This window comes from Ambystoma mexicanum, chromosome 1q, assembly GCF_040938575.1.
Source record: "Ambystoma mexicanum isolate Mex_15411 chromosome 1q, UKY_AmexF1_1, whole genome shotgun sequence".
Classification (NCBI taxonomy): domain Eukaryota; kingdom Metazoa; phylum Chordata; class Amphibia; order Caudata; family Ambystomatidae; genus Ambystoma; species Ambystoma mexicanum.
The window spans coordinates 64,686,172-64,709,092 of NC_090922.1; the positions used below are offsets into that span (position 1 = coordinate 64,686,172).

The following is a 22,921-nucleotide window of genomic DNA, read 5'->3' on the forward strand; positions in this document are numbered from 1 at the left end:
TTGCCTTTTTCAGCATAAAAACCTGTAATTCAAATTATTTATCCATGAACCATGCTTGGCATTCATGAATACACATGGGGCTGGCTCTCCTGTCTCATATCAGTTGACAGGAAAATAAGAAGAGGTTTCCAAGAGCTGTTACTTGCCGTTGCTTCATTTCTATCTCTCTCACTATTGTGCCAAGGAACGTGAGGAGACAGACAGCTAGATGTCATTCAGAGCGGCAACGCTGTGGCAGCGTGAAGCAAAAAAAAGAAGGGATAAACTGTGGAATTGAATTAGGGGGGGACACATAGAAACAAAGAAATTAGGCAAATGGCAGGTGTGTAAGAGAGCGCGAGAGAGAGCGCAAACATGGTGAAACCACCTCCATACACGAATATATATATGGGGGGGGGGCAAATAAAACAACAGATAAAGTGTTAGTCGTCACCCTTTACCTAGTGCCCGGTCTCTAGATACAGGCGAGGTGGAAAACATGCAACATGGCGGAGATATGTTGCAGGTGTCTCCATGTCACGTGTAAAAATGAGAACAGGGAAGGGCATGTCTGCAAGCAGTCTGATAGTGTGGAATTTCAAGAATTCTACAAGTAGCAGACAAACTACACGAATGACAGACAAGAAAGTACACTTTAATCTGCAATGTTTTGCAGATCATAATTCCCGGGGGAGGAAAGATGGGGGCCAGTCATTTATTTTTGTTGCTTATATAACACGCCAAGCCCAAAAGGCATCTGGGCGCTTTGCTTACCTAAAAAAAGATTACAATTGTTACAAGGTTACGGCATACAATCATTTACATGTTTTACATATTGAGATCTTTGCATATTGCACTATTATATTTTACAGATATATACATGTCTGGGGTGGCTTTAGTACAGTGGGATGAGACTATAAGGAGCATCCGTGTTGTACGTTAGTTGTACAATTAGTGAGAGAAGAGGTATGTTTTGAGCTGTTATCTGAAAATCCAAAAGGAGTTCTGGGCTCTAGGTTGGACAGGTAGGGCATGCCAGAGTCCGCTGGCCATCGAGGGAAAGTGGCTGTGGCACGCTTTTTGAAGCTTGAATTTGGGGGTGACAAGGAAGTGCTTGTAGGCTGCTCCAGTGGGTCTGGAAGAGTGTTTTTAGTGATTTTGTCTGCAAGATAAGTGGGGGTTACCCGGTGGAGGCATTTGTGAGTCGCGTGAGTGTTTTGAACCAGATCCGTTCTTGACTGGGTAGCCAGTAGAGTTTGTCTGATTTCGGAAATGTGTGCTGATCTGGGAATGTTAAGTGCTGCTCTGATGGCATTGTTTTGAAGGACCTGGAGTTTGTGAATGTTGTAAGTCGAGGTGCCTGCGTATAGGGCGTTACAGTAGACCAATCTGGTTAGTACTAGAGCTCTGGCCAAAGTGATGCAGCTGTCGGGCGAGAGGAAGGGTCTGCAGGTGTTGATCAGTTTGCATGTGTAGGTAGGGACGTTCACTTGTTTGGCTAGGGTGAGGGATGGATCCAAGTAGAAACCCAGAATTTTGACCTGGTTGGAGACTGATGGTATTGCCATCAATGTTAAAGGATTGAAATGCAGTGCTCAGTTTGGCAAGCCTGAGATGAGAGCCTATTAGGAGCAGCTCAGTGTTGTCATCATTGAGGCACAATCCGTGATATGCCATTCCTGTCTGGTTTTTTTTTTTTTTTAGTAATGGAAGAACCCATAGTTTTTTTTTAAATTATTATTATTATTTTTTTTTAAGGTCCGTTGGGACACAGTTGTTGGTGAACGAGGCATTGATAAGGTTGGTGATGAATGGGGCGAGTTGGGGTGCGCAGTCCTTGAGTAATGCGGGGGGGAGGCAAGGATCCCCTTGGCATCTGGAAGGTTTTAAACTTGCGATGATTTGGTGAACTTCAGTGTTTGTAACCTTCGTGAATTCAAATTAGGCGTTACCGAGTTGTTTGAGGCTATAAGATGGTGATTGAATGTGGCGGAAGGGTACGCTAGTATTTTCTTTTTTTTAGGTTATTTTAGACTGGAGTTGAGTGATTTTGCCCAGAAGTGCGTTCTGAATGTCCAGGCACCAGCTAGCATTTTTGTTGCAGTTGTCCACAGGAAGGATGGGGCTTTCTAACTCTCTAAGGATAGAAAATAGTTCCTTAGATTTTGAGTTGGCCTTGGCTACTCTGTCATTGTAGAATGCGCTTTTGTTTTGGAGGACTTGTAGTTTATATTCTCGAGAAGTCTTGAGGAAGGCAGTTTTATTTAGTTCAGTAAGCGATTTCTTCCACAGGGCTTCAGCCCTTCTCTTTACTTTCCTTAGGGTATTAAAAGTGGGATTGAACCATCCGTTTAGGTGAGTGGGTTGTTTGGCTTTAAACAGGGCAAGGGGGGGCAGTTTGTTGATGGCAGCCAGAATGGTTTCATTGTATGGTTTGGTCATCCTGGTTGGGTCCGGTTTGTCTTTGATCTGGGATGCAAGGATGGGTTGCAGTAACGGCAGTAGGCCATTATGGTAAGCTTATTTCTGGTGTGGGGGCTGGGGTTAATGTAGGGGAGTGAGTCATAGTTACAAGATGATGACCGGACCAAGGGAATGGAGAGTTAGATGAGATAGTGGAATTACAAGTGAGGTCTGCGAGCCAATCAAGGGTGCAGCCTTTCGCATGAGTAGGACTGTGAATCCTTTGTGAAAGCCTGAGGGCTGACATAGTGTTAGCTAGGGCTATTTTTGTCTGATGGGTCACGGAAACCTACGTTGAAATTGCCCAATATAATGGTTTGGGGTTTAGATTTAGAGTTTGAGGATAGTATTTGGGTAAGGTCATTTTCAAATGCGAATACTGGCCCTGGAGATCGGATGAATGTTTAGAGTGGAGGTCACGATCAGCGATATTTTTACCGAGATGTGTTCCCCAGAGGTGAAGGGGGTGGTAAGTGTTTCTCGCCCATTTTCAGGGAGGTTTTGGCGATGATGGCAACGCCTCCACCTTTGGCTGCGGGTTGGTCCAGTCTGCAGATAGAATAGCTATCTGGGACAGCGATGGACAGGGCAGGGCCGGCTGCTGTGTGCAGCCATGACTCAGTAATGGCAAGGAAGTCAGGTTTGTGTGCTGTGATGATGTCTGCAATGTGAAATGCGTGTGCTGATAAGGATGTAGCGTTAGTGAGGGCCTCTCGAATATTTTGGGTTGGCACCTGTGACTGTCTATGAGGGAAGTTAAGTAGTGGGGCACAGGGGCGGTGCTGTTCTCATAGTGAGAAAAGAGTTCCTACGTGGGATGGTAGGGGAGTTTTCTCTAAAGACCTTCGTTCTGGTTGCAAGGTTGCCGTTTCTGAGTGCGGTTGGTTGTGGTTGAATGGTTGATGGCCTGGAGTGTAATTGGGATTGTTGAAAATGGTTGTAAGGAGCGGGCAGATCTGAGGCCATGCAGGCTTGAAGATCTGCTAAGAAGATGGAGTAGTGGAGTGGCCATGTTGAGGTGGATGGGCGGTGGCTTCTATGGGGGCACTAAAGTAACTGTAGTTGTTACGTCTAACTGCAAGGCAGGATAGTCTGAATCTCTACACGTGGATGTGGTTGGGTCAGAGCTTAGAATTCAAGGGTCCATATAGCAGCATTTATGATGCGTGACGAGGAATTACTGAGGCGCGTGGAGGCTGAAGCAATACATCTGGAAAAAAGCTTGGACTGGGCACATCCAAGTTCACATGTATATAAAACAGCAACTACAGTGCGTGACAAGAAATTATGGAGACCCGTGGGGGTCTGTCAAAGCAACCAGTAGGTCAGGGCTCAGGGTAAATGACTGGTAAATGACAAAGTAAAAATCCAATGCAATTGTACCAGCAGGTGCGTGACAAAGTTAAATAAAGAGAATTCAGTATGTTTGAGCCAGCAGGTACGTGAAAGCAAGTTCAATACATTTGTACCAGCAGGTACGTGACAGAGAATGCAATACAGCTGAACTCTGACAGCCCGTAAGTGGAAGAAGAGAGAATACAGTCAGATACGTGTTTGTGTGTAAACTCGCAAGGGTGGTAATATTGACAGATCTGGAGGCAGCGGACCGTGTTGTGTGCTTCTTAATAGTGCAATCACAATTAATCTATAGCAGATGGCACGCACGATAGGAATCACTACGGAGGGTGTGGGCCATCAGGGTGAAAGATAGCCAAGCATGATAGCAGGAGTTTCAGAGTTCAGCATTGTGCGAGGCAGACTTAGTACATTAAGTTCAGCAGAGGGTTACAGTAAGATATAGGGCCTCATTACAAGTACTCCGGTCCGGAATGAATACTGCCGGTAAAACCATACCGGCACCGTTTCCATGTCCGCACAATCATGACCCGCGGCCCCGGTAATAGCACCACCCTCAACCGCCACCGCGGAAATAGGGGTCCCGTTAAATCCGTTACCGTCAACACGAAACACTGTGAGCATCACAACTAGCGCGGACACGGAAAAACCGGCAAAAAAATGGCGTAAATACCGTGATCACGGTGGCGGAACCGCCGCCACCGCGAACATGGCATTATACACTGCCTGCTGAACTGAATCAGGGCACAGGTGCACCAAATCAGCCCAGCTGGACCTAGCAGGCCACTGGGAGCCTACAAAAGGGCCACACCCAGCCCAACACAACACAGAACCATGCAGGCAGCAGGTCTAGTAGCACTGGGACTGGGCCTACTCAACCAACAGGCAGCACTGCACATGGTGGCAGTAATGGCGCAGAGGCGGAGGCGGAGGCGGAGGAGGCGCAGGCGGCAACCAGCCAACCCTGCAGCTATGGCAAACCCCACTGCCCAGCCAGCCCGACCCCGCCGCCAGCCAGCAATACCACGCATCAGGGCCTCACCCTGGAACCTCACCCCAGGACAGATCCACACACTATACCGGCTGGACCGTGCAACAATCCTGCACATCACCGCCATGATTGAGGACATCAGCAGCCTAATTGACACCCCCACCGCCAAACCCCCCCCTCTTGAAGGTTGTCTCAGTACTGCATTTCCTTGGCACTGGCACCTATCAACACACGGTTGGTGAGCTGCACGGCATATCACAACCCTGTTTCTCCAAAATCCTGGTACAGGTACTGGATGCCCTGTTGCGCCATGTGTCGGAACACATAGCCCTACCCCGCACCCTCCCCGAGGTCATTGCCACCAAGTTGGCCTTCCATGCCATAGCAGGCATGCCAAATTGCATAGGCGCAGTTGACTGCACCCACGTTGAGCTGACAGTACCACGTGCAATTGAGGCGGTGTTCCACAATAGGAAACGGTATCACTCTAGGAATGTCCAGATGGTTTGTAATGCCATGCAACTGATTACACACTGCTGCGCACGTTTCCCAGGCTCATCACATGACTCAATGGTACTGCGGAATTCCACGTTGCCACGGTACATGGAACGCTATGCCGGACAAAGCACATATGGCTATTGGGGGGGGGGGGGGGGGGGGGGAGTACAGCTGACGATGCTACAACCCTGTTGAAGTGGTGTGTGTGTGTCCAGGCCAATGAGCATTGTGAGTGTGCCACTGTGACCGCACATGCATCACCCCCCTTCCATCTACCAAATACACAGCGGATGCCAAACATCATGAAGGAAGACATGACAGGGCACCACAATGTGCCCGTGCACACGCTGGCACAGCCAATCCCGTCACTGTCCCATGAACCTTGTGCCACTGCAGACACCCACCCTCAATTGAAACACTGCCTCAAAAGGCACGAGAGGCGTGTAAATGAGACAACGTGTATTTACTACTTCCGTACAGTGGAGTCACTCTGCCATGTGTGGACAGCACTGCACCGTGACATGCACACAATCAAATGTCACCCGCAGGGCACAGTAAACATGCAAGTTAATGTGTAGGCCCATATCCAGTTAGCGACATACATCGTGATGCCCAAAACATACCTCCATACACTGCCTGGTACATATGCATGAATGAATGATGATACAAGAATGCACAGCAGCAGATGAGGAGATGATGCCACAAACACTGACATGTTCCCCCCCATCTACATCCCATGTAGGTGATGCCAGATATGCACTCACGCCATGGATGATGACACCTGTACGGAGACCAAGGAACAGGCATGAAGAGGCATACAATAGGGCATATATCCGCACACGTGGAATGATTGAGAGGACATTTGGACTGCTGAAGGCCCGTTTCCGCTGTCTGAGCAGATCTGGCGGATCACTGCTGTACAGCCCAGTGAAGACGGGTAAAATCACGCTCGTATGTGCCATGCTGCATAATTTATGCCTGCGCAGGAACATCCCAATGCCACCAGACGCAGATGAGGAAGATGGGGATGGGGATGGAGATGGAGATGGGGATGGGGATGGGGATGAGGATGGAGATGGGATGGCACCGCCTCCCCCTGGGGGTCCACATGATGGCCAGAGAGCACGGGATGCCCTGATTCGCATTTACTTTTGAGTCACAGCACATTCACAGAAATGCACGAACATGGTGACGACAATGAATTAATAGTTGCACTGCAAAATAAATTATCAATGTCCACACATGTATGTCTTGATTCGAAATGGTGATGTATTGATGTAATTACAACAGGGATGGAGGTGCATTGGTTAGGGAAGCTGTACACCCGGGACCACCCACCACCCAAACGTGCCCACCCAGACCCCATTGTTCAAACCCCCAAAACTACCTACCCCACCAACCAAACGTGCCCACCCCCACCCAGACCCCATTGTTCAAACCCCCAAAACTACCTAACTCACCACCCAAACGTGCCAACCCCTCTCACACCCTTGTAGTCCACGTGTCCTGCACTGCCCCACACACATGCCATCACTTCCGTGTGCGCTTCTGTGCCTGTGCAACCTTGCCCGAGGGACCCGTTAGCCTACTCGAGCGCCTCCTTGGACTGGCAGTAGTGGAGCTGGATGGGGTGGTTGTGTTTGATTGGGCAGAATCTGGGATTGAGGGCATCGGTGCCAGATTTGCCTGTTGGCCAACCAACATGGCCTCTACAAGCCTGGAGGTGTGGTTGTTGCCCTCCCGCACATGGCGTGCAAGGGTCACCATAGTGCTCGCAAAGCGTCCGATGGACCTCGACAGGCGACGCACTGAGGCGCTGTAGCTCTCCTTCTGCAGCCTGGATTCCTCTAGCTGCCTCTCCACCAGCTGGGTGAGGGTAGCCTGCTGGTCCTCCATCCGCTGCATGCGGGCATTCAGTTCGGCCATGGATGGGGTGGGCGACCTCATGGGACTCCCCAGTGATGTGGGGCTGAACTCCAGCTCATGGAAGGAGCCCAGGTCTTCCAATGTGGGCATCTCCCCCTGTGGCCCTGTTTCCGAGTGCTCTTGTGGGGCACTATTATCACTGCAGGCCGCCCCCACTGCAGTGCTGCTGCCTTCGGTGTTGTGTTGGGTGGCCATGATAGGTCCCGTGCACCTGTCTAGACTCAGGCAGTGTGGAGACGGTGGGGATGTCGGTGGTGGTGGTGGGCCGCACATCTGTAGTGGCTGGTAATGTGGCCAGAGGTGCAGAACTGCCGGCAGCATCCTCCTGTGTGGTGGCGGTGGCTTGTGTACTTGCCGATGCAGATTGGCTGGCCTGTTGTGCAGTATCACTGTCACTTGAAACGGCTGTGGGGACACAAAGGGCATGCAATTAGTGTTGTTGTGGTGGCAGATGGGTGCATCACATGCGTCATTAAGATTGTACATTGAATAGTGTTAGTCGCATGCATCTGATTGCTGGTGTATGCATTCTGTGATATTGGTTGCCATACGGATCATGATGGGTCCTTTGGCCCACACATGCACTGCCTGGGGGGGTTGTTAATGGGTCCTTTGGCCCACACATGCACTGCCTGGGGGGGTTGTTAATGGGTCCCTTGGCCCACACATGCACTGCCTGGGGGGCGGGGTGGGGTTGTTAATGGGTCCTTTGGCCCACACATGCACTGCCTGGGGGGGGGGGGGTTGTTAATGGGTCCTTTGGCCCACACATGCACTGCCTGGGGGGGGTTGTTAATGGGTCCTTTGGCCCACACATGCACTGCCTGGGGGGCTGGGGGGGGGGGGTTGTTAATGGGTCCTTTGGCCCAGTACTCACAACTGCATATTTTCATGTGGCATTCATGTTTGGGCACTTACCGGCACCTGCAGGTGGGCTCACTCCTGCCTCAGCCTCCCATGGATTCCCTCTAGGTGGAGGACGCTGCTGCAACGCTCCTCCCATGCTTGCAGCCTCAGTGGGGAAGGGGGTCCTCCGCCTGTCCCACTGCTGCGTTGGCGGTGCGTGGAAATGAGGTTGCGTACCCTCAGCCTCAGGTCGTCCCACCGCTTGTGGCAGTCCTTCACGCTCCTCGCTGTCACACCCACAGCGGTGCACTTGCGTGCAACTTCGGCCCACACCTCCTTCCTCCGCTGCTGTGTGGCACGCCGTTGGTCGGCGCTGAACAGCATCTCCGCATTGTCCACAATGTGCTCCACCAAGACGGTTAGCTCTGCCTCGCTGAAGCGCTGTTTGCGCTGCCTCTGAGCAGGAATCCTGGCAGACATGCTGGTGGTCCCTTTTGGCTTCTCAGAGTTAGGATTGTGCTTGTGCTGGCTCTGGATGGCAATGGATTGTGCTTTTATATGATGGCCGCCTCTCTGTTTCCTGTTTTGGCGATCATGGTATTTCCGGTTCCGTGTCCGTGGCGGCGGAGGCGGACATGGGTTTTGCGCCACTTGTGGCTGCGTTATTTCCATTTCCGTGGGGTTTTCCATGACGGCGGTAACAACGTTTCCGAGTCTGTGTGGTGCGCGCGACCGACAGCGTGTAATCGGACGGTTTTTCCGCAACTTTGCAGACACGGAAACGTTTTTACCGCCGCCACGGATTTTGCACGGTCCCGGACTGGCAGGTTGTAATGAGGCCCATAGTGTTACTAGCAGGCAGAGAGGTGGGCGGCCAATAAGCAGAGCCTGTGGGTGTCTGCCGGTGTTTCCGTTATCTGTAGAGCAGTGGAGGAAACAATCTCGGCTAACATGCTCTGAGACAGTATGATAGATGACGAGCGAGCAGATAGTAAGAAATGGCAATAATGTGTAATTGACAGAGGTCATGTCATAAGATAGTACGCAATAGAATCACTGAGATTAGCATTTTTGTCAAATAAGGCGTGGACTGAGTTCATAGGGAGAGGGTAGCAGAGCCGTAGTACAATAAGTAGGTAACAACTAAATGGGCTGAAGCGTCTCAAAGTGCATGATATTAATCGGTCTTAGCAGGGGATGATCGAGCGTGAGGAGTTTACCGCAGTAATGGGATCAATCGCGGTAAGTACGGTAGGCTTTAGCATAGCAGAGGTCTTTCCTGGCGGTGCAGAGTGGTCAGTTAGATCAAGGACAGCGGCGGATAGAATGTGAAACGGGCAGCATTTCTAGCGCACGCGTCCGGCATCTCCGGACAGGACCTTTATCAGTGGGCATTCGCCGGGGGCCAGCTTACGCCTGCCGGTCCTCGGATAGGCTTGAAATGGTAAACAGTAATCAATCAGGTTACAACAGCGATTACGTAGGCAATCGGACTGCAATAACTTGTGAAATTAAACGGCGGCAATTTTAGCGCTGTTTTCGTAGTCATGCTGCTCAATTGAACACGTGCTGGAAATACACTTCATCCGACTGAACGATGGCAATAACATCAATTAATAGTAGCACGGTGGCAAGCATGAATAATACAATAAGGTGGCTTGTGAAAAACGTGAAGATGTAATACATAGCATGTAAATATATAACGATATGCTCTAAACATACTCTTGTAAGGCAACATTGTCTTCATTAATGAACACAGATACCGAAGTGAAAACTTGCTTGTATTTTGCGCATGAAAAACAGAGTGGCAACGGAACTAGCTTGAAGGAACTGTCACAGGTAAGACCCCTGCTCCTGCTTTCGCTCTAACTCTGGCCGCCCTCCTTGGGCCCTCTTCCCTGTCAGGCAAAAAAACCTTGGTGTCATCTTCGACTTCACTCTCTCCTTCTCTCCCCACATCATGGGCCTCGCTAAGAAGTCCCACTACCAACTACATCTCTTCAGAGGTATTCTTCCTTTTCTCACTTTCCCCCAGAAACTCACTGTCGCCAGAGCCCTGGTTCTCTCTAGGTGGGACTACTGCAGCAACCTCTTTCTCAATCTGCCTTCCTCTACTCTCCGCCCTCTGCAACTAATCCAGAACAGGACTGCGAGACTTGTCCTTGGCCTCAAGCCCAGGGACCTCTCTCCAGCCCAGAAATTCGTCCACTGGCTCCCAGTTGCTGCAAGGATCAAATTCAAATCCCTCTGCATCATCCAGAAGGCTGTCTGGTGCCAGGGACCATGCCATCTACAACTTGCTCTCTCCAAATACTCTTCCTCCAGATCTTTACACTCCGGCGGCTCCAACTCTCTGCAGGTCAATCGCTACTCTGAGCAGCGAGCTGGTGGTCGATCCCTTGCCTCGGCTGGCACCTCTGGAACAACCTCCCCCTTCCTCTCCCTTCTTGAGCCGGAATCTCCTCAAATTCTGGAAACTCCTCAAGACTTTCCTCTTCACCTCCTCCTTCCCGCTCTCCCTCTCTTACTAAACCCCACAGTCACTGAGATTGGTGGCCCCTTTGTCTTTTTGGGTCCTGGCCTTCCTTCCAATCACCTTCAGCCTCCGCCCAGCACTTGCCCTTGAGCACCCACTGGCCTGTGTTGTCCCAAAGGCCCGCACTTATTGTGGTGGCTGATGATCACTCTTTATCTCTGCCAGGCCCTTACCTGCGATCAGAAACTGACTCTGGCAATTCCCCGTCTGGGAACCTCTAGCACTTACCAGTTTCCCTTGTCCCTTCTCCTTCACTGCACTTGCACGTTCCGAATGCTCACAAGGCCTAATAGGACCACCATTGTCTTGTCCATCAGTGTTTATTTGCCTATTTATGTCCCCTGTTCCCAACCCTTTTACCTGTAGCCGCTTTGAAACAATTAATGTATAAGCGCCTTACAAATGCACAATAAATAAATATTCCAAGACAATACAAGCTTGCAGTGGGAGCCAGTGCAGTTCGAGGAGGGTCAGGGGGATGTGGTCAAAGTTGCAGAGTCCTTTAATGGGTCTTGCTGCAGCATGCATGACACATTTCAGGGGTGCCAGGGTAATCACTGGAAGGCCTTCTAAAAGGGTATGGACACCAACCAGGTTGGAGAGGACCAAGGCTTGAGCAGCAGATCTGGAGTTGTTTTCTGGGATGAATGGCTTGATTTTCCACAGGAGAGAAAGTTGGTATCAGGCCGTTTGTGCCTGCCTCGGTATGTACTGTTTGAACATACAGTGTCTGTCGATGTTTAACCCAAGGGACTTGGCACAGGGGGCCAGCTGGGGTGTGAATGTCTTGAGGTTCATAGCAAAGAGCCAAATGAAGCCAAACACCTCCAATAAGAAGTGCCCAAAGCCATCAGATCTGAGCCTATCCAGTCAGGCCAGAACCTCCCACAGCTAGATGCCTCTGCAGCAAAAATTAGAGCCTGATCAAATGGTGCAAGCCAAAACCCGCATTGTTAATAGGGGGAAATTCTGACCGGATGTAAAGTCACATGGGCAAAGACAGTGAGAAAACAGGGAAATTGGGGGAGTCTGACACGTGTGAAAAGCATGAGAAGCTACTGGAAGATCTCCCAGTGACTATTACCCCTCTACAACCTCCTCTGTCATATGGATCCAGGTTGAATTACTGTCAGAAGGTCACCCCATGTCCTAGACTCCTTTAGTAAAAAGATGCCCTGGTTGCTCCTGCAGCAAAAAATGTTTTTTACATCTTTATGTATTGGTTTCAAACAAATACATATAAGATAGCAATACAAAGCAAATACATAAAGCAATATCTACAAATCTTATACATACATAAAAATCAAACATATCTCCAAAAATATCCATAAACTAGGCTCATTGGGGCAATGATGCTCAATATAAAAACAGAGCCCTACAAAGACAATTATCTACTTCCGCCACATTTAAACAAGAGAAAAACACACAACTGACACACACACACACACAAATGACTATGAATACTAAAAAGTACTATTATTAATAATTGATCATGCAAATCACCATATTATTCATTCGACGTCCCAATACCATACAAATCAATAAAGGATTTCCATAAGGTCCAATAGGCTTCCTCCTTACCCTGTCTCTTAAACATGACCAGCTCAAACTCAGATAATATCACTACATCGTTAATCCAATCTTCCACTGTTGGTTTGTTCCTGGTCTTCCAGACCTTCAATATTTGTCTTACTGCTATCACTAAGATTTTATCAATCCAAAATCCATACAGATGAGCCGTTATACAAAGCCCATTATTTGCCAACAACAAAACTTGAAACGGTCATCTTGAAAAAGTAATTGATAAGGCCATATCCAACCTATCTAGCACATCACACCAAAAGGGTAATACTCTGGGGCAATACCACAACATATGGATCAATGAACCCTTCTCCTGCCCACATCCCCAACACAAATCTTCAGTTATTAAACCTACAGCACACATACGCAAACGCGCCCATTACAATCACCCCAAAACTTTCTGATGGATAAGTCGTAACTTAAGATCCATCTTCCTACCATACCCAACCCGCCACACATTTCCAGACTTCATCTCTGATAACACAACCTAAATCTACCTCCCATTTCTGTTTCAAATTATTCCATTACTCTAACACTGAATCACTCTCCAGCATGAGTTTCAGATACGTAAATACAATACATGCTGGTTCCTTCTCTATCGGTACAGATAATATACTGAATACCTGAAACAAAAGACTTTCTAATTCCTTAAACCTACTTCTCTCTCTCCCGCTTAAGTGAAACACCCTTTGAAGTTCCTCAAAGGACAATAAGTGCCCATCCCGCAATAAATCCCCTAGCGACAAGATCCCCCTTGAAATCCAGCTTTGCCAATACTTGCTTACAAAGAGGGACACTGCCACACCCACTAAAGCCACCGGAGCCCAGGAAGAACTGTACACTTATTGGCTGGTGGCTCCCACACTGCAGTGCTGTGCAAGGAGAGGTGTACCGCTCAGTACATACAAACAGGGACACAAACTGCCTACAAACTAGCCCTCGCCTCATGTCCAAGTATAGATAAACTCATCAGTATGTCAGCGAGGACAGCAAATATCATTAACCCCCAATATACAAACGAATATCACTCAATGAAGCACAACACTGAGACATGCAGGTCTTAAACACTGACAGCTCTGCATGACCCCAATATGACAGACTAGGGATGTAAACCCTTGGGCGGCCTTCTGACAATCAGTAAGCAATTAGTAGAAATAAGAACGGGGAAAACTGGCAGGGAAACAGTAACGAGGGAAAAAAACACTCAGAGAAAGGGTGACAAAGGGAGCAGGGAGCAATGCAGTAGCTAAGTGAGAACGAGCCAGGATACCATCCAATTCCCTGCAGGATTAGCTAGTTTAGAAGGCCTTAAGACCTATAAAAGAGAGGAGGAAAAAGGTTTTTGCAAAGGTATGACAGCAATCCAGGGAACCAAAAAAGACACAGCTTACCGAGAGCTATTTTTCAGTCCCTGTTCCAAGTAGTGCAAAATGCCAATCGTTTCCTAGGGACAGTAACTGAGAAAGAAGAGCTAGCCTACTGGAGACTATATCCCGAGGGGATTGGACGAAAATATCTTATAAACAAGACCAAATGCACAAATAGTGTGCATTCGGTCTAGTAGAAAATACCTACTACCAAAATACCGAACTAGGGGAGCGGGGGTGTCCCCCGCTCCCCTAGTTTGATATTATGGTCTGCTGGGGTGTCCCACGTATACACTACATGCGTTGCGGAGGAGAAATAAAAAAGTTTGAATTACAAAATGCGAACAAGTGGTGTTGGTAATTTTGTAATTCGAAGGTTTACAGATTTATAACGTACATCCTATCCCAAGCACTAATCAGAGCAAGAGACCGCAAAATGTCAAGCAGAGCATAGTGAAGACTCCTGTACTGGTGGAAGACAATAACTGCAGCCCGACAACCACCCCAACGTAGGCAAAAAAATACTTGCTGCTAACATTAAGTAGTATCCTAGCAAGGGTGCATTAACATTCTGCTGGTCCTGTATCCATTAAGGCAAAAAGAAATCCTACATTCTTGCTGGCAGACATTTGCTACAACAAGGAGCATGTGAAGGCAACCATGGCCCATAAACGGATTGATGGAATACAGAGAAGAAAAAAATACTCAAGAATCATGCTGGGCAATATATCACTGGAACTGCGCAAACTGAATGACAAGGCCTAGTAAGATCGTTGTTTTGTCCTCTCTGCCCCCCCCCACCTTGTCTTGTCGCGCCTAGAAACACGTGTTTACAGGCGCATGATAAAGGCCATATCAGAACTGAATAGACTAATATGAATTTCGACATCATGTCCATTTAAACAAGACCCTTGGAGCTAGTTTTGTTCTGTCTCCATTCTGACACTTAGTTCATACTGCTCCTTTTCGTTTTAGTTGAAAACTCTAGGTGATGAAGACACTCCTACCATTCAGTCCATCATCTAAGCCTAAACTACAGGGTAAAATGGGGAGCTTTTTGAAGCATGCACCATCTCTCTGATAAGGCCCGGAGAACGTAGACATCAGAAGAGGTACTAACACCCACATATTTCTTTTCTAAACTCTAATAGACACTGTTCTGTAGAATGTGGAATAGGCCATCCTTTATGATGTGATAAAAATTCAACTATGCAAGTATTCAGCCAACTCCAACCAGTTACTGCGGTTCATAAAAATGTGCTTCACTTCAATTTCCAGTGACAAACTGTTCTGGTGATACCACCGCAGTCCATGTCCGAACCTCAAGAGGATGCATTGATACAGGACCATAAGCAGAGCCCCACAACTGAGCCCAATTTCCATCAAAGAGGTAGTGCTGCTGATCCCAGCCGACTCAGAAGTGAACCACCAAAAACCTTTAGTCGGAAAGGGGATTTGAGGGGTGACTGCAGTGTGGGGACGAGACAATTCCTCCGGCTTGACAACTTGCTTAGAGAAGCAAAGTTGCCCTATAAATAGTAATTGTTTGTAGTTCAGCAATGCCTGCCCCGAAGCCTGCAGCAGAGTTCACTTTCAGGCCACCCAAAGTCTGACAGTACCTGCCCCTCTGCCTGCTTTCAAGCCATCGCCATCAGGACTGCAAATTTGACCAAGAGAATGGCTGGGTCCTCCACTTTTGCCGCCCACTGTTCTAGCAAAGGAAGGCTGTCAGATCACATAACTGACTAATCCAAGCCTCACATCTGTGGAGAACCAGACAGATAGGAGTTAGAGTGGCCTGGCAAAATGTCAACTCCCAGTCTTTGGAGTGAAGTTGATCGGTAAACTTGCAAAGGACCGTCCATGGTGGGTCAACCCATGTGCTAGTCTCTAGGAAGAATCAAAGCAAACTGATCTGCCTAAACAGAAAAACTGTTACATTGGGCATCAGGTCTTTTGGGGATTTAAGTATTTGCCAAGAAATGCAACATTACTTTAACTGGGAGTGTAGATATGTTCGTGACTTAGGTTGAAGGCACAGGCAGCTCTTTCAAGGGCGAGGTCTTGCACGATGAAACGGTACTTGTTCTAATTCCTCCACAGCTACCAAAACCAACTGAAATATGTGTTGAACCCTTGTTGAAGCATTTTACTTACAAGTTCAAAACATCATGATGTTCAATGACGTTCCTATGGGAATGTTATTGGTTTGGCACTGAATAATTAGTACCTCAAGTATTTGCTAATGAGACAGTCTACAGGTGAAACCTACAAAAAGGGTATCCCCACTATGTACCACGATGGAGAAAACCAAAAACAAACAAATAGATAAGTGAATAAAAATAAAAGCAAAAGAAATTGCAGGTGAAAAAATCCCCATAAACTCAAAGTTGTCCATGCCTCCCATTACATCCCTGCCCATTTACCTTAGGGGTTTTCTCTTTTAGCAGACTTGTAGACTGCATCTGGCTTTGCCACTGCTTGTTGCCCAATAGACTCGGTTGAACATTTTCTCTATTAACTAAATTGGAAAATGCTGACAGGGGGAGGGAGGGGAAATGGGGCAAGGCTAAGGCACCCGAAGTGTGAATATAATTGGCTTAAGGTGAAATAAACAATGGGACTGCTCATAAGCGACCACAGTCGTCATGGGGTTGAGGTCCAACGCGTCTCGGCGGAACCGGCATACCGGAAACGGTCATATGAGGTCATAACCGGAAACTAACATTATAGAAGGAGTTCTTTGTTTTGGCAGGAGACGGGATTTGTGTACTGGAAAGCCAAGCATTCTGTTTTCGAATTTTCTTAAGTTTTAATTCGGTCAGGTGACCAGTGACATGTAAATGTAAGGGGTCTGGATAGAAGTCAGTTCCCATTGGGTGCGGGTTGCTGCTTTTTCTTGGCTTGCAAGACAACAAATAAAGAGGCCTCTGCTGTGTCATCACCTGTCTAAATTGATGTGTGAGCATGGTCTCTCCGACAACCATTACCCACAAAAACAATTATGCAATTGGGGTTTTTTTGCAGAAGGGGGAAAAAAGCCTGTGCTAGTCTTACTCGGTTCAAATGCTCGTTTGGAACAAATGCAGTTGTACCATTATGGTGTATACTACATACGAGGTGATAAAAGCTGTACAGTAATGGTTTCACACAATACACCAAAATATTTTCCGCTGGACTCAAGCTTTCTGAAGGTGTTAAACATAATACAGACGAGCAGGTTTAACAAATAATCTGTTCTACCACGTGTGTCTTTCTGTACAGGAATGCATGTTTGCAGCAAGATAATTTGCACGCTGCTTTTTTCTAACAATGACTCTCTAATGAGAGGTTTAAGTGTCTGTATACTGCTGTGAGTTCACTTGTTACGACTCTCCTTTTAATCGGTTGTTTTGCCATAGTGGCCTCAGTCAGTAGCACATGTGCTACTTATGTTCTAGGATGTAGGCTCTTGAAATCGATTAAACAGCGAGTTAGGATACCCTTTCACACATTTCTGCTGCACTCGATGTTTTGTGGCCAGACCATTTTTCCTTTCTTAAACTCAATTCAAAGGATCATGTTTCATACATTACAGCAGAAGATTTTGCTGAAGCTGGCGATGTTGTCAAGCGCTAAAATTAACAGATAATTAAACAACATAAATAACAGACATCTGGTCGGTTTACTTTGTCCATCAATGCACGCATCTGGGTTTAAAAAATAAAATAAAATTTAAAAAAAGCACCATCATCGAGTCGTTATCAGCTGTTGGTCTTTGGACTCCTGTAGCAGTGATAACAATTCAAAGAGGTTAAACTAGGTTAGGACTAGCTTGCTGCATCCCGTTGAATAGGGTTCACATGTTATCTTCTGTTTATTGCTAATGGTAAGGCACACAGAGTGTATTAGTTCAAATGCGCCCCCCCCCCTTGCTACCACGTGTTCGAGTGTGCAGTAGCTTAACATGTGGTGTCTGAAATAATTAATCAGCGGCACAGAAGTGAACAGCAAATAGTAAGGTATGAAATGGGCTTGAAAAAGACGGAGCCGACTTACCGGAGCGCTGCTGGAGCTTTGCTCCACCCAGAGGGGCTAGCGCAGGAAACTCCCAAATCTGTTCCCAAGCCCTCAAGCACGAGCAGCCCTAGCTTCAGCAAGCTGGGCACGCAAGACTGAATCCTCACATTCTTCTGAGAGCTAAAGCCCAACATCCTTTTTTAGAAGCTGTCAAAATTGGTATATGTCTTGCAATTTACAGACTTGCAATTTACAAACTTCCATTACTTGCTCAAAGGGGTTTCTTGCTGAAGCACTATCACACACAGGTTTCAAATTGTGGGCATTCTTATGTTACCAAAATGTATTTTGCTTTTAGGCAAATCACCAGACTTGGGTTCTATGATATGATAGGGCATTTATAACGCGCCTATACACAAGTGTTTGAAGGCGCGATATACTGTGTTGAGTGACCTAGCCTGAGGCCATGCCCCTCGGTCCGACCCCCTCCAAGGAGAAGGGGGATCCCAGAGCATTTTATTTCTCCATTTACAGCACTACGCAATAGACCATATGTAAATGAGGCCCCCAAATGAGCACTCAAATTGAATCCTGTTGGCAGACATTTTAGAATATATTTTTGCCACTCTGAGGCAACTGTTCCAAAGTAACAAGAAAAAGCAAGCCATTGCGCTCTGCTGAAGCTACATCTTGTCGAAAAGTAACCACAGGGGCCCATTGTATTTGTATCACTGCACTGAGCACAAAGCCCTCTAGAGCAAACTAGAGAGCACAACAGACTCATAAACCTAGACACTAATTTCAGTTACATTAAATACCACAGTGCCACGATGCAATGCGTTCCTGTCTTTAGAGCAGGTTGTAGACTTACCAGAACAATGTTAAACTGCCAATAATGATTCTATTCCTGATTCTTTAAAGTGTTGTTCCGGAGTGCTAAAGATTAATTATCAAATGGCTGCCCACAGGAGTCAGTGTAAAGCTTCATTGGGGGCCATCTGCATATATGCATTGCCGTTCCTCAATGTGGGGGAGGAGGATTCAGATTGTTTTAAAAATCTGATTTACCACTCAATTAAATGAATTCCAGAAGCCTCGAAAACACAGACACACAATCCTTCAAGGTTTGCTTCTCTGGCAGAATGGTTTTCTAAAACGCGGATTAACAAATAATCATCTGACCCAAAGGGCGGGGTAGAGCGTGGATAGCAACTCATAGATTGGTCTGTAATTCTGTCCTATGCTGCTGGAGTATGAATTTCGTTCTCGTTTCCTTCTCTCCCGGGGTGCATGGCGACCGCCCCTCTCCACTATTCTCTTTCGGCGCCCGTCTGACTCTTCTTCCAGTCCCTGTAAGGTGTCCTTACACATTCCTTCCGTCCGGGGTTTCCGTTATGGCTCCCAGTTTCTCTCCGTTCCATCAGTAGCTCTTTCACATCTAATCTAGCCCTAAACTGGATCGCCTACCGCAATGATTGTCATCCCTATGATTGGTCTTTCTGCACGGATCGCCCCCGTTTCCCCGCTGGGCCTCACCTCTTCCACGAAGCGGGTCACGTCGTACACCCGGTCATGAATGACCAACCAGGCCTCCTTTGCAGAATTGCGACTCTGCACATCCTGCAATGTGAAGAAAGTGGCCTTAGGCTCCGGACACGCGTCCCCTCCGCTCATCACCTGCGCCATGCCTCCGGTAGTCCTGCCTGAACAAGGGCTGTCTCAATCTCAACACCAATGACAAGCCTACTCGCTGATGCAAAGTCCGCAGTCTTGGGTCAACTCGGCTTCCGTACTTCTGCGCTCCAATCTCCTCATGGACGCAGTATGGTATCCCCGAGCAACAGCCAATCCAAGGCTAACGCAAAGCTTCCACAGGGTGCTATGGACCAATTGGGGGGTGAACCCAAAGCCGCGTGACACATTACTTTCACAGTTGACAGCTTTCACAGCCATCCAGCGTGCAACAAATGGTCCGAAGGCGTATTCCGTGTCTACTGTACCGCGATTAATAGACAGGGAAAGGGGACGCCGTACCGCTTCCTCCAACAAGTTCAAATAAAGAACTAGAGCGCTAACGTTTGTGCTAACACAATGACAACACAAAGTGAGGCACCCATGGGTGGTCGTCACGCCGGTGGATAAGGAACTGTGCAGTAGGCTGCAGACAAAGTGTAAGATGTGAGTTTAGCCTTCATAGCATTTCGTAAATACATTATTAACCAATTAAACAAGCAGCTTTTTATATAGGCACTATATAAGCATTTGGTAGGCATTATCATCATATGCTCAGTCACCAACCCAGTTTGACAAGTATTGATTTCTCTGATTACTTAACGCTAATCTTCAGTACTCCTAGCCCTGGTCTTCCTCGTCACAGCACTTACTCATCGGGCGTCCACAAAAGGAACCCCCTCTATAATTTTGCCCCTCCCCTATGACAGGGAGTATAAAACCGCTAGCACACTGGTAAGCCCCAGTTCAATCCAACGTACCCCCAGGCTACTTAGGCCCATTCCAGACACCAACAAAAAGGGGGGGGGGTGTAAGCTGTAAGTACTGTGACGAGGAAGAGCAGGACCAGGAGTAATTTATTCGTGAGGCATACCAAAGCTCCAAGCAATGGGACGAGAAAGCAGACGCCAGACAGAATGAATGCTGCACACACACGCCACCAACACTTTATTGCCAAATCAACACAATAACAAAGGAAAACAGCATCAGGAAGTGCCAGCGCTCAGGACTCCCCATCTGCCCTGCAAACGTGGTAGCCCCGTCTGTGTGCAGGTTCTGGATCTGCCCAAGTGGTCGCTCTAAAATGTCCAGCAAGTCCACCTCATGAGCCTCGGCTCATGAAGCCGGCCTCCCCCTTGTACATACTTGCCAACCCTACAGATTTAGGCAGTAGGCTACTGCTTTTTAAGCAGTCCTACCACCTACAGATTTCAGTGACAGATCCTACTGCTTTTTACAGTGGCACGTAATTTATGTGACTCTAAGGCAGGCTCCAGGACAACGTATGCAACACACTAATTAGTCTGCCTGTACAGTGGGCTGGTAGGTGATGACTTTGATTGGGCTCAGACCAATCCACTGACTGGACAGCTACTTGACTCTGTCCTGCACTCTTGCCGGGACAACCCTTAGGTGAAACACCAGCGAAGGCAAGTGGCAGAGTGTAACACCATCACACAGCATCTGCCTATCAGACTGAGGGGGTATCAGTCTCCATGTCATTCGGTGTTTACATTTCAATAAATATGTACTGCCTGGGTTGCCACTACAAGGCAGCGGCAAACGTTGACTACCAGCTCTGTGTGATTACCTACTGTGAAGTTAGGTAATTGAATTTGGTGTTAAGTTACCATTCAGAATCATACATTTTTAGCATTTGACCATCTTTCAATGTTGTGCTGTTTGATGAGTTATGTATTTTAGAATGCTCCATTTGTGCCAACAATGTATGTTTTATATTTTCCTGTGATGTCATTGCTATGGGAATTATTAGTTTTGAAACTTGAAAAATCCTACATCTTTTTGGTCACATAATGTTGGCAAGAATGCTTGTAGACCGGCCCTGTACTCCCGGAGGAAGGGGCTGACCAGAACCTGCATAAGCCAACTTTATCACTTCCCTGATCCACCTACTGATGGAAGGAACCATAGCTTTTCTCCCGTGGTGCACCCCCCACCCCAAAGGTAATTGTCCGGCCGGCGGCAAAAAAACAATGCAGTCCAAGTACACAACAACCGTCCTATGTACAATCCTGAGTATGCCACCTAGCTTCCTCTGGGGAACTTGTATACTGAAAGAAAGAAGGCAGAACAACCTCCTGCGACAAATGAAACTTAGAGAACACCATAGGCCAAAAAGCCGGATCACACCGTAAGTACAAAGCATCATACTGGTCCTCCTACTAGGGAGACCTGCACAACAGAGCCCCAATCTCACCCAAACATCGAGCCGAAGTGATGGCCACCAGCAACACCGCTTTCAGAGTGACAAATTTCAGGGCAACCTCTGACAGAGGACAAAAGAGCGGTCTGCAGAGCCCTCAAAATCAATGGTGAGTCCCATTTGAGTAAACTGGACACCCCGCAAGGGTGGGAATGAGAAACCAACCTCAACAACCGGGACACCAGGCGCTCATGCTCAGCCACCCACTCCCAAGGCTCTCGCACCACCCTGATAGCTGTCCACTGGGAACACATGGTAGACACAGCAAGACCCAGATCAAACCCTTCTGACAGAAACTGCAGGCTAGCCGGAGTAGAACACTGCAGGGCCAAAAACCCCAAACGCTCACACCACTTGGAAAACACGCCCCAGTGCCCACTGTATGGCTACAAAGTGACAGGCTGACTATGCTTTTGTACACTCTGCACCATGGAAGCAGACAGCACTAGCCGCTTCAGGCCTTCCCTTTCAATTTCCAGGCCCCTAAGCAAGGAACCCCGACTGCAGACTCCCCTGATCCTAGCACCAGTGGACATGGTAGGGACGGAATCCGAAACACCAAGGCAACAGCCAGCTCCAACACCAATTGGAACCACGATCTCCTCAGCCAAAATGGAGCCAGGCGAATCACCTCCACAGCAGAATACTGATTCCCCATACTAACGTTATAGGAAGTCAAGATTCTATTAAAGGGGTAGTCCAGCTAAAAAATTTATTTAAAAAATAGATAGGCAACATTAAAAAAAAAATACTAGCACTTTTTAAAAAAAAAACTTCCTATGTAAAACTTTGAGCTATTCAAGCTCAAAATTCGCAAAAGCAAGCACATGGGCGCATCCATTTTGTGAAATGGATGCCCGCCTTGCTGGCTTTTGCTTTTGCGGCACTAATGAAGGAAAAGCCAGCCAGCTGTAGTAAACAAAAGCTACCGCTGGGTGGCTTTTCCTTCATTGGTGCTGTACGCGGAGGACGGGGACCGGAGACCAGAGCAGGAAAGCTGCAGCTGAATCTCGGTAAGTGCTACTTATTTAAAAAAAAAAATAAGCACTAGGTGCGGTTTTTTTTTCTAAGTTTTCCGGGCTGGCGTCAAAAACAAAAAAAGGCGGATGAGTACCAGAGAGAGTCCCAAGAAGGGTACAGAGGAGAGTAGAGGAGAGAGTAGAGGCAGAGCGAGTCGAGGCTGGAGTAACCGACTTGTGGATGAGAATGGAGACTGAGGAGGAGCCCAAGGTCGAGAGAGTGAGAACGAGCGAGAAGGGATTGGCAACCGGGGCCCAGCATATCGCAGAAGGAAGAACAGGACAGCTGAGAGAGGGGTGTGGAAGGTGTGATTCCGGAGAACGCACGAAGACGCTGAGTAGGCTGCTCTGGTGTTGGGGGGCTAGAAGCAGAGACTGGAACAAGAGTTCTGTATGAAGACACAA

At 47.8% G+C, this 22,921-nt stretch overlaps 1 protein-coding gene across 1 annotated transcript in view; it reads right to left on the minus strand.

The window, feature by feature from the left end:
• Window positions 1–19,524, minus strand: part of CYB5B (cytochrome b5 type B) — a 318,557-nt gene extending 299,033 nt beyond the window's left edge. The window contains exon 1 of the mRNA XM_069635525.1: window positions 19,079–19,524. Within this exon, the coding sequence (XP_069491626.1) occupies window positions 19,079–19,228 (150 nt within the window). The 5' untranslated portion in view covers window positions 19,229–19,524. The remainder of the gene's footprint in view (window positions 1–19,078) is intronic.
• Between the last annotated feature and the right edge of the window lie 3,397 nt (window positions 19,525–22,921).